This window comes from Clupea harengus, chromosome 23, assembly GCF_900700415.2.
Source record: "Clupea harengus chromosome 23, Ch_v2.0.2, whole genome shotgun sequence".
NCBI classification, from domain to species: Eukaryota; Metazoa; Chordata; class Actinopteri; order Clupeiformes; family Clupeidae; genus Clupea; species Clupea harengus.
In genome coordinates this window covers 4583259-4597301 of record NC_045174.1, presented here as the reverse complement: position 1 = coordinate 4597301, position 14043 = coordinate 4583259, and the positions used below count along the sequence as shown (strand labels likewise).

The 14043-nt window shown below is 41.4% G+C and overlaps 2 protein-coding genes across 5 annotated transcripts; both read right to left on the bottom strand.

Annotated features, from left to right (window-relative positions):
- Positions 1 to 91: 91 nt before the first annotated feature.
- LOC105903307 (cytochrome c oxidase subunit 6B1) lies at positions 92 to 2675 on the bottom strand. Of its 2 annotated transcripts, none has more exons than XM_012831040.3 (4): positions 2529 to 2675; positions 1621 to 1746; positions 1088 to 1188; positions 92 to 587 (listed from the first exon to the last, which is right to left on the bottom strand). In XM_012831040.3, the coding sequence occupies exons 2-4, from the start codon at positions 1724 to 1726 to the stop codon at positions 534 to 536; spliced, it is 261 nt and encodes an 86-aa protein (XP_012686494.1). In that variant the 5' UTR covers positions 1727 to 1746; positions 2529 to 2675; the 3' UTR covers positions 92 to 533. The 2 variants fall into 2 exon arrangements, with proteins under 2 accessions (XP_012686494.1, XP_031417243.1); XM_031561383.2 differs by lacking the exon at positions 2529 to 2675 and adding an exon at positions 2026 to 2050.
- Positions 2676 to 5496: 2821 nt separating this feature from the next.
- On the bottom strand, positions 5497 to 14031 carry fam234a (family with sequence similarity 234 member A). Of its 3 annotated transcripts, none has more exons than XM_012831048.2 (12): positions 13924 to 14031; positions 12596 to 12902; positions 12374 to 12484; positions 12055 to 12237; positions 11647 to 11771; positions 11110 to 11242; positions 10530 to 10653; positions 10249 to 10434; positions 9212 to 9293; positions 8889 to 9035; positions 7941 to 8043; positions 5497 to 7310 (listed from the first exon to the last, which is right to left on the bottom strand). In XM_012831048.2, exons 2-12 carry the CDS (start codon positions 12870 to 12872, stop codon positions 7087 to 7089), a joined length of 1695 nt encoding a protein of 564 aa, XP_012686502.2. In that variant the 5' UTR covers positions 12873 to 12902; positions 13924 to 14031; the 3' UTR covers positions 5497 to 7086. The 3 variants fall into 3 exon arrangements, with proteins under 3 accessions (XP_012686502.2, XP_031417229.1, XP_031417228.1); XM_031561369.2 differs by lacking the exon at positions 13924 to 14031 and adding an exon at positions 13805 to 13823; XM_031561368.2 differs by lacking the exon at positions 13924 to 14031 and adding an exon at positions 13042 to 13723.
- Between the last annotated feature and the right edge of the window lie 12 nt (positions 14032 to 14043).

The window sequence follows — 14043 nt, the reverse complement described above, 5'->3', positions numbered from 1 at the left end:
AAACATGCCCCTGAAGTAGTCTGTGTGAGTGTGTCCTCTGCATTTCTAACTTGAAGGCATAGTTCTCAATTATAATCCAGAACAATTTATATCAAATTCAGCGAGTTTCTCCTTGTTTATTCTCCAGTGTTTATACACAATCCTGGCTCTGCAAATCAGAAACAAAGAGACTATATAAAGTATTCTATTCTAGCCAATCAGCAACGTTGCCTCAGGAGTACTGAAGGAAGGGGTGTGTGACTGCCTGTCAAATTTGCCAGGATTGAGGACTATGCCTTTAAGATAATGGTAAAAAGAAACAACAGTGCTTCCCATAGATGACTCGAACACCACGTCAGAAGTCAATGCCTACGGCTTTTAAGGCAGATACTGCTGCAAAATATATTCATGTTCATAACACAAGGAATGGCTCAGTCCCATAATACCACAGTTACACAGGTGTACTATGGGAGACATGAAAGGCCCCGACCAGCTGCAGGGACCAGTCTGCACATCACACTCTTCGGTTGCCCTGACAACCACCAAGGCGATATTCAGATCTTTCCAGGGAAGGTTCCATCATCTCTCTGGCCATCCCATTTCTCAACCTGAGGCACACAATGACAAAATGATAAAGTTGGTATTGCAGATGCTAGACCAGATGTATTAAAGGTGTTTGGTTGTTCTGAAAGTTAGTTAATACGCTGGGTGGAGCTGTACGGACACAGTGGCCTGTTCCAATGTGATGTCTACATTAACAGTTGCCCCCAAATCTCTTTCAAAGACGTTATTAAGATAATGGATTTAGGTTTCCGGTCTAAAAACGTTTTTGTAATACTGGTAATGTCCTCCACCCACAGACCTAAGTAATCATTTTGATCTGAGATCTGAAGTATATAGAAAATGGTACAAGAAAAAGTAAATAAATTATGTTTGCAGTACAATTACAACAGTTACTATAATTGTAGTACTCTTGCTGGATAGGGCCAGAGGAAAGAGCCAGCAGTGCTTACTGAGATTACAGTGAGTAGCTATATTCCTAGTCACAACTCACAACTGTTGAAAGGCAGAGAAGTGTAATGTCTATGGCAATAATTTGAGGACTCACCCAGGAAATTGGGCAAAGAGTTTTGTAGACCCTCTTGTACCAGTCGCATGGGGCCACATCCACACCTTTGGACTCCAAGGATTTCTGGCAGCGATGGTAGTCTAGAAATATGACCAATCATCTATGAATAATATAACTTTGTGTGTGTGTGTGTGTGTGTGTGTGTGTGTGTGTGAGTGAGTGACAGAGACACAGATAAAGTCCTCAGCATGTTGACCACACACACATCACATGGACATTCAAATCTGGACAAGCAGATTGAAGGATCAAGGTGAAGACCTCCAAACCCCTTTAATCCAAGCGTGGACTTAAGCAAGGGGATTCATATACGTTACCCCATGTATGACGTACATTTTAAATCCATCACAAAAGCCATGTTATATATAGCCAGTTAAAAACAAACACCTTTTCTCAACGTTTTTGTCTAAAAAATCTCAGGATAAGACGCATTGTATCAGCAGCGGCACCCTTAAGTGACCATACACCACTTACCCTCCAAACCCAGTGTAATGGGATGACCTTGGTGGCCTTACCTAAATAATTCTGCCAGCAGTTTTTGGTCTGGTTTGTGTTGGGGAATCGCGAATCGAAGGGTGCCGTACGGTACCTCTCCAATTTGCCCTTGATATCCTCAGCCATGTTCCCTCCGCTGACAGATCCTTTTAAAACACGTCAAGCAGTAACAGTTAACAGGTTTTTTTCAGTGGCGTTATAAGGCGACGCAGGTATGACTCAACCACAGGTAGGCTACATGTCACTAACATCATGCATATAAACATAATGCATATTTTCGGTGTGTCTGGTGATACAACGCGCAGAGAATATAAAATATCATGCATTGCATACAAACTAATCAGCTATTATATTGAACCGATTCGTTAAAATGTTTTACTGTAAGTCAATCTAGCCTGCAGCAACGAAATTGGAAATGCCTGTACCCGCAATGCAGCCACTGGTCCGATTTTTCCAGAAGTCTACTGGTACCGTATAAGCGCCAGACACCTCAAACTAGCTATTTCTGGGTCATTTCAGGATCCGTTTGAGTAGCTTTCTAATCACATACACTACTGATTACATTGGGCAGTTAGGTCATCCTTTTCCTCACAGTACGCTTGCGGAAATAAACTCACCCATTGCTATGTCGATTTTTGAGAAGTAGCTGTAAATAAATTTAATTTCACTTCGTTTTGTTTAAATAGGTTGTACACAACAGTATATAGGCTATACTTTACAATAGGTGTTTTTGTCAAAACGTCAAAAAAACTACCACAGCAAACTTCCTATAGGCTAGATTACTTTCATTTTTAACAGCGCGGTTTGAGCAACATATTATAATCTTGATAATTCTCCTTTGTTTTGAAGGCCTAGTCAATAAAATACATAAATGATGGTAGCCTAAATATTCGAATACAATTAATAATTTGCAAGACCTGTAATTTACCTTGATATCTTCAAGGTGGTGAACAGCTCAAAGTGACTTTTGTACTTGGCGATAAATGTGGAGTGCGCGCCCTGGCGCGTGAATAAAGTGCGCTCGTGCAGTCACATCTGAACGGCATGGCGTAGGTAGGTCACATTGACATGTGCTAGTCGGAGTGAAAGATGCCTTCACTCGTCACTGCCTTCTCACAGGACAATCCACATTAACATATCAGTATTTGCACGTCTCACGCATTACCAAATTAATCGTGTCCCACTCATTACATCTCATTACTCATTTTTGTTTGTTTTTATCCCCCCTCACGCGCCATCAGACACTTTAAATAAACCGAAAGAATAAGCGGAAGCAGCAGAACTAGTTAAATAATACATTGTCATTGTTATACGTAGTCCGATGCTACAAATGGAATTTATATAGCCGAAGGTTAGGATATTTCATTTGCTCTCCTTAGGGCAGTCTCATTGTGTTTGTTGTCTAGTTCACTCATGTTCAGTTGGCTATGAAGGCTAGCCTACGGCACACCTAGGCTGTATGCTGAATATTTGTGCTGAATACTTGTGATATTTGATGAAAATAACTTATCCTCAGATAACCTTTCTTTCCAGGAATAGTCGTGTGGTGTCTGGTAAGGTGCACCTCAGCTTCACCGATAGCCTATGTAATCCCATTACCTCAAATTGAGGTGTTTTAAGTAGATTAAAGTAATTTAACTCCGGCAACTAGTAGCAGTTTGTTGTGGCCATGGATCTAAATGAGCCTACAATCCGGGTTTTTTCCCCGTTAACTATTTGTCGGGACAACCCATAGGCTCCATAGATAGCAGTGGTAATAATAATAATGAACTATTAGTGACAACAGTTAAAAAAAATCTGCGAGGCTACGGTCGGTTTGCTTGTCTCGAAATTGTTAGGCAGGTTACTGTATGAACTATTAGTTCCGGGCGGTGCATGTGTGCCTCGTCGTGCTCTTTCCAAAGTCCGTAGTTGCATTAACGGGTTAACGGAGAGGTCCTGTTAGATTTTACCATCTCGGCAAGGTCAGGGCTATGTGAAATTTTATCTGAAAAATAACGTTAACGTATATCGACGTTAAACTATACGAGCGTTATCTGTGGTGCTACGTGACAAACCCCTCGTTCGCTTTGACATATTTATCTAAGGTCTACGTGTGTGCGCATGGCATTTGTGTGCACCTCCCCTCTCACGTAGTGCTTTTAATTATAGCCTACGTAAACGATAATGCATAGTCAGATGTGTGCATTTGGTATTGGGTAGACGTAAGTGGGCGTGCCAGGTTAAGTCGTTTCAGTTTTAAATAGGTTCAGCTTTTAATAAACATGTTCAAGAGTTTGTCCCTTGTTGGATTAAGTTGCGTCTTTTTGGAGCTGCTGCCTACCACCACCTAGGGTAGGCCGCTACAGTTGGAAGAGGGACATTTGGAGCACCTCAAATCAAATAACTTATAATCGCGCCAAAATGATCTATGACTTTTGCTCTGTACATGCTTAGTTGCCTCCTCTATTTTGAGGAAGTCTGAAGACATCGGGCCTAGTCGTTTTGCATGGTTAAGATTCTGACGTCACACCTCCCTTTTACTTGGATGATTGTGAGCTTTAATCTATGCTCTAAAATATGACACATTTCGAGACCTTCAAAGGCCTTCAAAGTTATCGTGGTATCTATACACAAACATGGTGGTCAACTGGCAACAAATGTGTACATTTGTAATATTTGAGCTGCCAATAACTGTCATATTCTAACACAAACTATTTAACGATATCAGGCATTTCTGTTTTTGGTTGTTTATTGATTGGGCGTTTTTTCATGTTTATATGGCAGTTGTTTACAAGGCCCAGGATACAAATTAAAACTGAAATTAAATGTTTTTTTTGTTGAATGGTAACTTTTACAATGAATCGGTTAGGCAGCTTTCCAACATCAATTCAACTGTCCCATGGTGCTGGCAATATGGGTACAGTTGGATCAAAAGTACTCTGTGTTTATGAGCTAGTTGTGGAAAATATGAACCACTTATAGATATTATTGATCATCACTTTTTAGTTTACAGGCAAAAGAAATATATGAAAAAAAATCACGTTTTCAGTTACACACTAGTTTTTGTGTGGTAATGCCCAACTGTACTCAGCCTACCCTGCATGGATTGATGAACGGGGATAGGATAGCTGCCTCTGAAATACAGACATGGATTAATGTAAGGGTCAAGCATGGGATTCAGGGTTAGTGAAGAGGTTAAAGATCAAATCAAATCCCCAGAATATGAACCTGTGTTTGATTGAGAAAGGAGCAGAGGTACCCATCCAGGCTTCATAACAGGCATGCTCACAGGGATTATAACAACTGATGTGTGACTGCACTTCTAACTCAATTCAACGATGAAATTATGAGCAAAGAATGATAATAATATTCATATCCAAGGTGGCAATTTACTTGATTACGGTAATCCTCTTTTACACTCAAAATTGAGTTTTATTTGAATAATATAATTTGCATCACAATAAAACATGACAAAACCCTTTACTGCAGCTACTGAACCTGCTCCTGATAAAATAATTGACAAGACTTAATGTACTCTTTGCAAATAATCTATTTATTAACTTGGTGTATTTAATCAGCTGTATTTTGTATATTCTTTTGATAGGTTTTTTGCTTTTGCCTACCAGTATGTGGTCCATCAGAGTTCATACATGTAGTTTGAAGCCTGGCATGTGAAGATGGCCAGTTGTGTTTGTGTATAATAGTTCCATTATAGTAATCCAGCTAGAACATAAATTAATTCTAATTTTCACTTTTTAACATAATTGCACTAATGTATTGCATGCCATTGTGAAGGCCTTTTTTGAAGGAGTTTTTGTGGAACTCCGTTTGGCCAAGTAACGTATTACCAAAAACCTACATTGATAGAGTACACTTCTTGTGCTTAAAACTGGACATCAATAACAAACAAAAGCTTTTGTGTCAGACTGAAACTTTATTGGTCATAACATCGAAGATTTGTACAGCCTTAATTTCAGTACCAGAGAATAAGATTGTATTCCGCAGTGCATTTAAAACCCTGATCTACAGGTTAAATAAAGTCCCACTCAAAAGAGATATGCTCAAAATAGAGTCACATGATTGCCTGTTCCCATTAAATAGGTATGCAAGTGTGTAAGTAAATATGCAACAGTTAAGTCCCACTCCCTTATAATTGACCTTACTTTTAAAAGCCACAGTTTGCAGACGACACAAAGACATCAGCCGTTTCCTGTTTTCCCCAGGTCAGGATACTTTGGTTCAATGGGCCAGCCAGAATTGTGACGTCCGGTTTCCTGGTACAGGGCTTAATCAGGCCAGATTTTAAATGGCACTTATGTAAAATGGCACTGATGTATGTTCAACGCCAATGAAATTCCAGCACTGGTCCCAAGCACACTGCTAGCCTCTCTCCACTCAAATGGCATAACAGAGTTTATCACAACACATCCCATGTGGGCCCACCAGCACATGGACAGAGACAGTGATTGATAAGGCACATGCTACATCCACTGTAAACATAAAAGAGCATAACTGTACATAACAACAGTACATCAGGTAAATCCAAACCGTTTACAGGTCTGTACACGTTGCTATGTCTTCTAAATTTCACTGCAGCAAACTATATTTTTGCTCAGCACTAGTCTCACTAAGCCACTAAGCCGAGCCAGAAGTTAGTTAATACATACCCTAAATACCATTCACAAAAACTTGAGCGCCTGTCTCCCCCTCATTGTGAAAGAGCGGATTCTGCTGTTCTTTGTCATTCTTACTTCTCAATCTCTAATGAGAGATACCACCCATTATGGGGAAGATGTAGAAGGACTCCGCTTCAACTACAGTTCAGCTGGCCATTAAGAAAAGTGCTAGGCTACATGTTGAAGTGTATAAGACCGTCAATGGCTAAATGCAGAACTCCATGCATAGTATTGACAAAGTCGTGCAGTTTTAAGTCATATGAATCAACGGACTCCCTGGAGGGAAGTAACAGAACTTCTTTAAATATGGACAGTTGTGCATATTAGTGAGAGTTGTAGTTAGTCAGGGTGGAGTAAGTGTCCACTTTAACACACAGCGTTAAAGGGTGAAGATAAAGTATGTGTAGAAAAAGCCTCCAGGGAGTAGCATCATTGCACATCAAAGAAATTCACTTTACTTAAGTACTTAAGTAAGTGTTAAGGGCATGGAGTTCAGTTGTTTAGTGTCAGATGAGGTGATGAACTGACAGCACTGTAAGATGGAAGTGCGATAGAAAAGTAAAGTGTTTATGGTGTGGCAGTAAAGTAAAGTGGTTATGGTGTGGCTGGGGTCATGTAGTGTGTGTGTGTGTAGGAAGCACAGGGATTAGTCCCTCATACTCCAATGATAAAATGTGCAAAATGTCTTGGGTTTCAACTCTGAGGACAAGGGCATAGGACTGTCAAATCCACAGCAGGTCTATTTTTATATAAATAAGTAAAGTGGGAAACCAGGGAACAAAGGCAAAGCAAAAAAATGCATAACCCCTGGAGTATTGCAGTTGTGTGCTAGTCGCTGAAGCGCAGTCGACTGAAGGCTTCTTTGACATGCTCCACTTTGTCCTCGTTTAATGGTCCCCTCACACTCAGCACACTGCTGACGGAAACGTCACTCTTCAGCTTGCGCTTGGTCAGGATCACTGATCCCGCTCCGTCTGGGTCCACCCCTTCACTCGCGTGGGGGCCGGTCAGGAGGAGGTATGAGGCGTGGCGGCCACGCTCCAGTAGTGTAACTGGACACACACACACACACACACACACACACACACACACACACACACACACACACACACACACACACACACACACACACATTAATATGTGCTAAACTATTTCAATGTATACATATAATTGAACATCACAATCACAAATCGGAATTTGACATTTTCGAATAAAATTACGGGACAAAACAACACCTTTGCTTGTATGTCAAATATGTTGTCATAGACAGTTAGCCAAAGTTAATGAAACAATGACTCAGTAAATCTCACTATATCAACCTCTCGGGTTTGGTGGTTTTAAAATAAATACATTGATAGCGAACTGACACATCCCTATTGATGGAACCGAATATTGAGGTTTTCCTGTTGTTTCAGACATGAAGTAAGTATTTCCATTATTTTGAATCATCTGACTCTGTTACCCATACCCCTGGTTATGTACTCCTCCCCCCCCCCCCATATAGCCTCTATTCTCAAGCCCCGAGGTCATGATTGGATACATCATTTGATGATTATCAAATTGATAAAACTGATTCTAGAAAGAAAAACACGTAATCTGGCAAAATATAAAACAGAATTTGGCTCTTTCATAGGGCTCTAATAACTGGATTCTTTATTTATGAGTGTGTCCCCTTTTCTTACCTTTAAAAGCAATGATGTGCTCCACTGGATTACTCCTCTGCAACAGTAGGTTAGAGTAGGAAGGATGTAACAGATAAGAGTAATGCTTCTCCAATGCAAAGCCCTAAACACACAATACGTTACACATTAATGAGGGAAAACACTGTCAGTAGCAGTGGCCAAATGACCCTGTCCTCTAAGTGCACAAACTTTTAAACTAAACTTTTAAACTATGTCCCTTTCAAGATATTTGATTGTGCATGACGGAGTGCTCCCATGAAGAGACCTCTGCCTATGATTCCTTTACGAGCAGTGTTGCCAGTCATGGTTTTCTTACCAAATTGGGCTATTGTAAGGCAATTTTAGGGCGATTTTGATCTTCACATTTTAGCTGCTAATCAGAATCAGAATTCTTTTAATGGCCAAGTATATTTACATATACAGGAAATTATCTTGGTGGTTGGTGCATAGGACATAAAACACATAACATAACAACAAAATAGCAAAAACAAGAATAAAAGACAAATACAGAATATTAAATAATAATAAATAATAAATAAGGAATGTAAATTTTGTCATAGGTTAGACCTATCAAAATCTGTGGGGAGAGAAAATAAGCTGTGAGTTGTGACGGAGAGAGAGAATAAATGTGAGAGCAGTGATTGAAACAAACAGTGGAAGACAGACATACCCTTATTTGTGGAAAACTAAAAATAATCCTCTCTATTGCTCTGCTCATACAGACACACACACAGACACACACACAGACACACACACACACACACACACACACACACACACACACACACACACACACACACACACACACTAATAGTCATTAATGCCCGCCCCCCCCCCTTGGGCTGGAACCTGGCAACACTGCATAAGAAAGTGTGTTTAGTGATGGTACATTACTGACATCTCTGTGTGTGTGTGTGTGTGTGTGTGTCGGAACGTAAATGTACTCACTGTTTCGTTGCTTTGTTTCTCTCCCCACAGCATAAACACAGAGTAGGAGTGTATGGTGAGAACAGACGCAGGCGCAGGTGTGTGCGGTAGAGCCAGCAAGGTGACCTCCCACAACACTCCCCCTGTCTTTCCATCTAAAATCACAACCTACAACAAATATATCCAGATTAACATCCCAAAAAGAGAAAGAGGCAAGGCCCTTCTGATCATGTACATTTACTGAACCAGGAAGACGAAGACTGTTGCATTTTTTTTAAATCAATCATATAAAATGTTTAGAGAATGTTTCGAGCATGTGTATTTCATGCTCAAAAAATACATACCCTCTTGGTTGCATTTCCGGCCTCCTCCTCCATCACCACATCAGGAATGTCGTCTTTGTTGAAATGTCCAAATGATGGCTGACTGATCGCACAGAACACACACAAAAACAGTGAGAAATTATATTAAAAATGAGCTATAGAGGGAAAGAATTTTATTAAAAAAATATATATATACATTAAAATGAACAAGAAATGGCAACAGAGAGTGAAGAAATGTTGTCAAATGTCAAAAAACGCCTGTGTACTGTATAGGGATGTTGACATTAAATGTTTTGCGGTTAATCTTGCTTATAAATCGTAACAGTGAGACCCAACTCTTCAGAGAGCACTTCCCTTCCTAACTGGCACCTTGACTAGTGCTTAACTTGCACTTCAGCAGTTACATTCCTGCACTTCTTTTTCCTTTCTAGGTCATTTTTCTAATTCTTATTTAAAGTAGTATTTATTGTTACACCATGTTTTTTATTGCTCTTAGCTTGACTGTTCTCTCCCTTGTACGTCGCTTTGGACAAAAGCGTCTGCTAAATGACTAAATGTAAACAGTGAATGAATCGTTATAACTTTGAAGTCGGTATTTTAAATCCGTTTTAAAAACAAAAATGTCTTTGAATGAATTTGCTAACATACCTGAAGTAAGCATTACCATCCTATAGATGGCAGCAAACCCATCGGTTAACATTAAAGGTTAAATGCTTGAGTGCTTAAATGAAGATGCACAGGGATGTATTTGCCTCGACTAAGTTAATGTAACATATAAATACCAATTGAAATAGATGGATATCTAAATATCTTTTAATCAATGATGTGAGCTTAGATATCTTTCAATCAGAAATGTTTTCATGCTATATTTAGCTTTTGGCCTCCACAATCTTGGCCAAACATTTTGTTTACTTCTGCAAAGGAAGAGAAGGTAGGGGTGGACAAACTCTAGTCTGCTTGGAATGGGGAGTATGGAATCACTAGCCAGGGAAATATTGCATATTGCCCCTTTAAACATATGAGTGTCTGATGTTATGTCACAGGAACACTAGAGTTACCTGAGCAGTTTACTGCTGTTGATTTTCCACAGTGAGCTAAGACTGTCCCCGTCAAGCAGCTCTGTGACTGTGCCTTCGAGCTGGTTGCTCTCCTGGTCCAGCTGTGTACTGGGGCCCATTATCAGCAACAGAGAAGGGACTTCAGAGCCCACAGCAACCCTCAACACTTGCTGCAGAGATGGAGAGCTGGGGGAAAGAGGGAGCAGAGGGGTTAAGAGGAATGGACAACCCTAGGATTTAGAACTGTGTACTTTGTGAGTGTTCATGTTTCTGTGTCTTACTGGTAGATCATTATTGGTCCTGTTCCATTCCTCATCTTCTCCCACTTGGAATCTTTTTTCAGCTGTTTACTGAGACCAGCTTTCGCCACCAGATTCCATAACCCTTCAGCATACAACCCAGAGCCTGAGCAGATGAGAGGGGAAGTTAACAAAAACAGTTTGTAGATTGTAAACAGTAGAACAACAGTTTTAATTCAACAGCAACACCACGCCATTGCAGTAACACAGGGGTTGTCAGTCTTTGCGGTATGTTATAGATGTGAAGGGCTCATTATAAGCTCAGGAAAGCATAACAATTCATAGTTACAGGTGATTATACACTAATAAAAACATAATTATGAATACTATATTCAATTTCTGCTAATAGATCCCCTAAATTCTATACACTGCACCTTTAAGTGTCTCAACTAAATTCACCTTCACTCCAGGCACAGTATGTTCATAGAACTAACTACCTGATTTTTCATTCACAGTGTCAGTTTATATTTAGAAATGCAAACAGGTGGTGGTGTTTGCAAGCTGACTATTTGACTGTGTTGCCTTGGTGAATCCCTTTGTTGCCAAAGTGTTGGAGGAGCACCTGTCTGCAGAAGGAGGTACTGCGCCTCTTTGGCTGTGTTGTGCAGCATGTGGGATGATGAAACCTCGTCCACCACCTCCACCTCTGAGCCGATTGCTAACCCGGTCTCCCCGGAGAGGAACACCAGCTTCATCTAAGGGAAAGGGAGACCAGGTTTACCACAAGGCATGCTACGGGTGCAAGGCACAGCTGTGAATATGTCTGTGTTATGGTGTTAGCATTCACATTAGCATCAGTAGTAGTTAAACATACTTCCATAAAGAATATAGAGCCTTAAATCGCCAAACAAGAAATAGTTACACAATAACAAGAAACCCTGGAGCACAGTCTCGAAAGGGAAACACATCTTCCAAGCCAGACCAGAGGTATTTCAGATATTACCCAAGGGCACAGTAGGATACTTGGCAAGGCTGCCCTGCTGGGGCTCTTATTTCTGCCTGATAAAAGGTTCCCAGTGGTGAGGTCACATTCCAACGCGCCCAACAACTGAGAAACTCACATCTCAACTATTTCACTGATATGTCCCCCAGGCCCTACCTGATTCTGCTGAGGCGTGAGCAGAGCGATGTCGTCAGTTCCATCTTTATCTAGGTCTGGGACACTCAGCACAGGCACCACGGCCCCGGCCCCAGGAGAGGAGCTCTGCTGCCACAGAACGTTACCTATCAAATGTACAGACACATACTTAATAAGAGTCCACACATGGCGCTGCCTTACTACACATTTTCACTGCTGTCTTGAGACTTGCCATTGGATTTCAACTATGCTAGGCAAAAATGGAAACGTACTAATCCTAGTCATTTTAATCCTAATGAAGCCTTCCACAGGGAGAGGGAAGTAGGAGTAGAATTTAGTGGACATAACCTGTAGCTATGTCTTTTGTGAATCTGTATATCTGTGTAAGCCTGTGTGTGTGTGTGTGTGTTCATTTCTGTGCCGATATACCTCCAATTGTAGAGATGGCAGTGAGTGTGTTAGTATGAGCCAGGAGGCATCCTGGACTCTCTCCGTCGAGTCCCTTAAGTCCACACTGAGCCCAGCGCAGGTCAAAGTTCAAAGGTAGCTCCCATATGTATTCTCCATCCGTTCCATCCACCGCCAGCACAAAAATACATGGAGATGACAAGCCTGCAAAACCCAATGTTGATTCAACAGTTATTCTGAAGCTACTTTTACTCAATTACTGGACAGTGAAGAGTGAGGAGGGATTTGCCCAATAGCATTTTTCTGTTATTCTGTCGTGTGTGACAGGAGCGAGCCTTACCTTCATTCTCACAGGTGTTGTTCGTTCTGCCTTCACTGCTCTTGTAGATGAAGATAATATCTTTGACCATATCCTTATTGGCATGTTCTACAGCCAGAAAATCATAAGCAGCTACACACACACACACACACACACAAAGCAAGTTATTACACAAAAGAAATATAGCACATCTACAAAGAGCACTGGCACCAATAAAGCAGTGTATAAGTGTTTGTCCATTACCTGCAGCTGGTAAAGTGTAATTCCATGTGACTAGGTATTGTGGTCGTATAGGACAGGGCAGAATGAAAGAGAAAGCGAAGACGATGGTGAGGCAGAGGAAGAGCGCGAGGAGGAAGGCCGCTGTGCGCCACGCTGAGAGTCGTGACAGGCGCAGGCCTCCTCCACAGACCCCCTTCTTCAGGGGTGAGGTGGGAGCACTGATCCCTGCTTCACCTACATCCCCCTCCCCGCCCTTTAACGGATCCACCTCACTGGAGCAAACCCCTGGATTCGTCATCTACACAGTATGACACACCTGTAGGATGACCTAAAGACAGAGGTAGTGTTTCTTCACAATTGGTAGCATTTGTTACAGTTTGATAAGGTGTTAGAGAATTGAGACAAAGGCGTTTACCACGACCAACTCCAGCCATAGTTTGATCTGTAATTTAATACATTCCACTCACTGTAGTGAGCATCATGGCACCCTGCTATCGCCTGAACAGTTTTCCAGCACAACTGAGCTAAGTTTGAGCTGCTGAATCATGCGCGCATGATCCGTCACATCCGTGACAAAACCACGAGATTGAGTCCAGCTTTTTCCCCACTGAAAACGCAAGCTCTTTGCCCGGTCAGTGCCTCTGAGCATACACTCGGGGACTCTAGAACACTCTCCACCAACACATGTGACGTTGTCATCAAACGACTAAAACACAGAAATGAACAAAGGAATGCAAGAATATGACTTGCTTCAACAGGCAGAAACCCGGTAACTCCACATGACAGCCACAGGGCAAGTTTGCCACGCCGTACTGACTACCACACAACCAATTAACGTCACACGCCGTAAACATGACAGGGGAAAATGCTTTGATTTTACATGTTAAATATAATTCTGTCAGCAAAAAGTTGTACAACTTCATCCAAAATTGGCGAACGGTGTGGGTAGGTCCAGAGCAGCACAGCGCAGCTGTCGACCTGAGTCATGTCTTCGCGCTGAATACTGCCTTAAATCAACACTGACAGAAATCTTAGATAAGTGAAAATGGACGGCGTTGGTGGCAAACAACCCTTATAAGACTATCCAACACTTACCACAGCAACAAGTTTCATTAGCTAGCTAGTATACGCTTGTTATGACAGCTAGCAGCACCTAACAAGCTAGCTAGCTAGCTAGTTATGCTAGTTTTCAGTCTACACACCTCTTTTGAAGTTCACATACAAACTTACTCAAAGGTAATTCGACGTGAGTGAACACTGGCTATGGAATAAGCTGTTATGATTCTCCGAAAGTTCTAACTGTGTCATTGACTCATGTAATTATCATAGGCGCCCATAGCACAACTTACCTTCACAACTTGTGTTGTCGCCAGGTCGATTCAGATGGTGCGTTTGCTTACTCAACGTCACGCGAGGATTTGTCGATGGAAGTCAAGGTGCCTTGTTGACTAGTCCCGCCCTTACACATC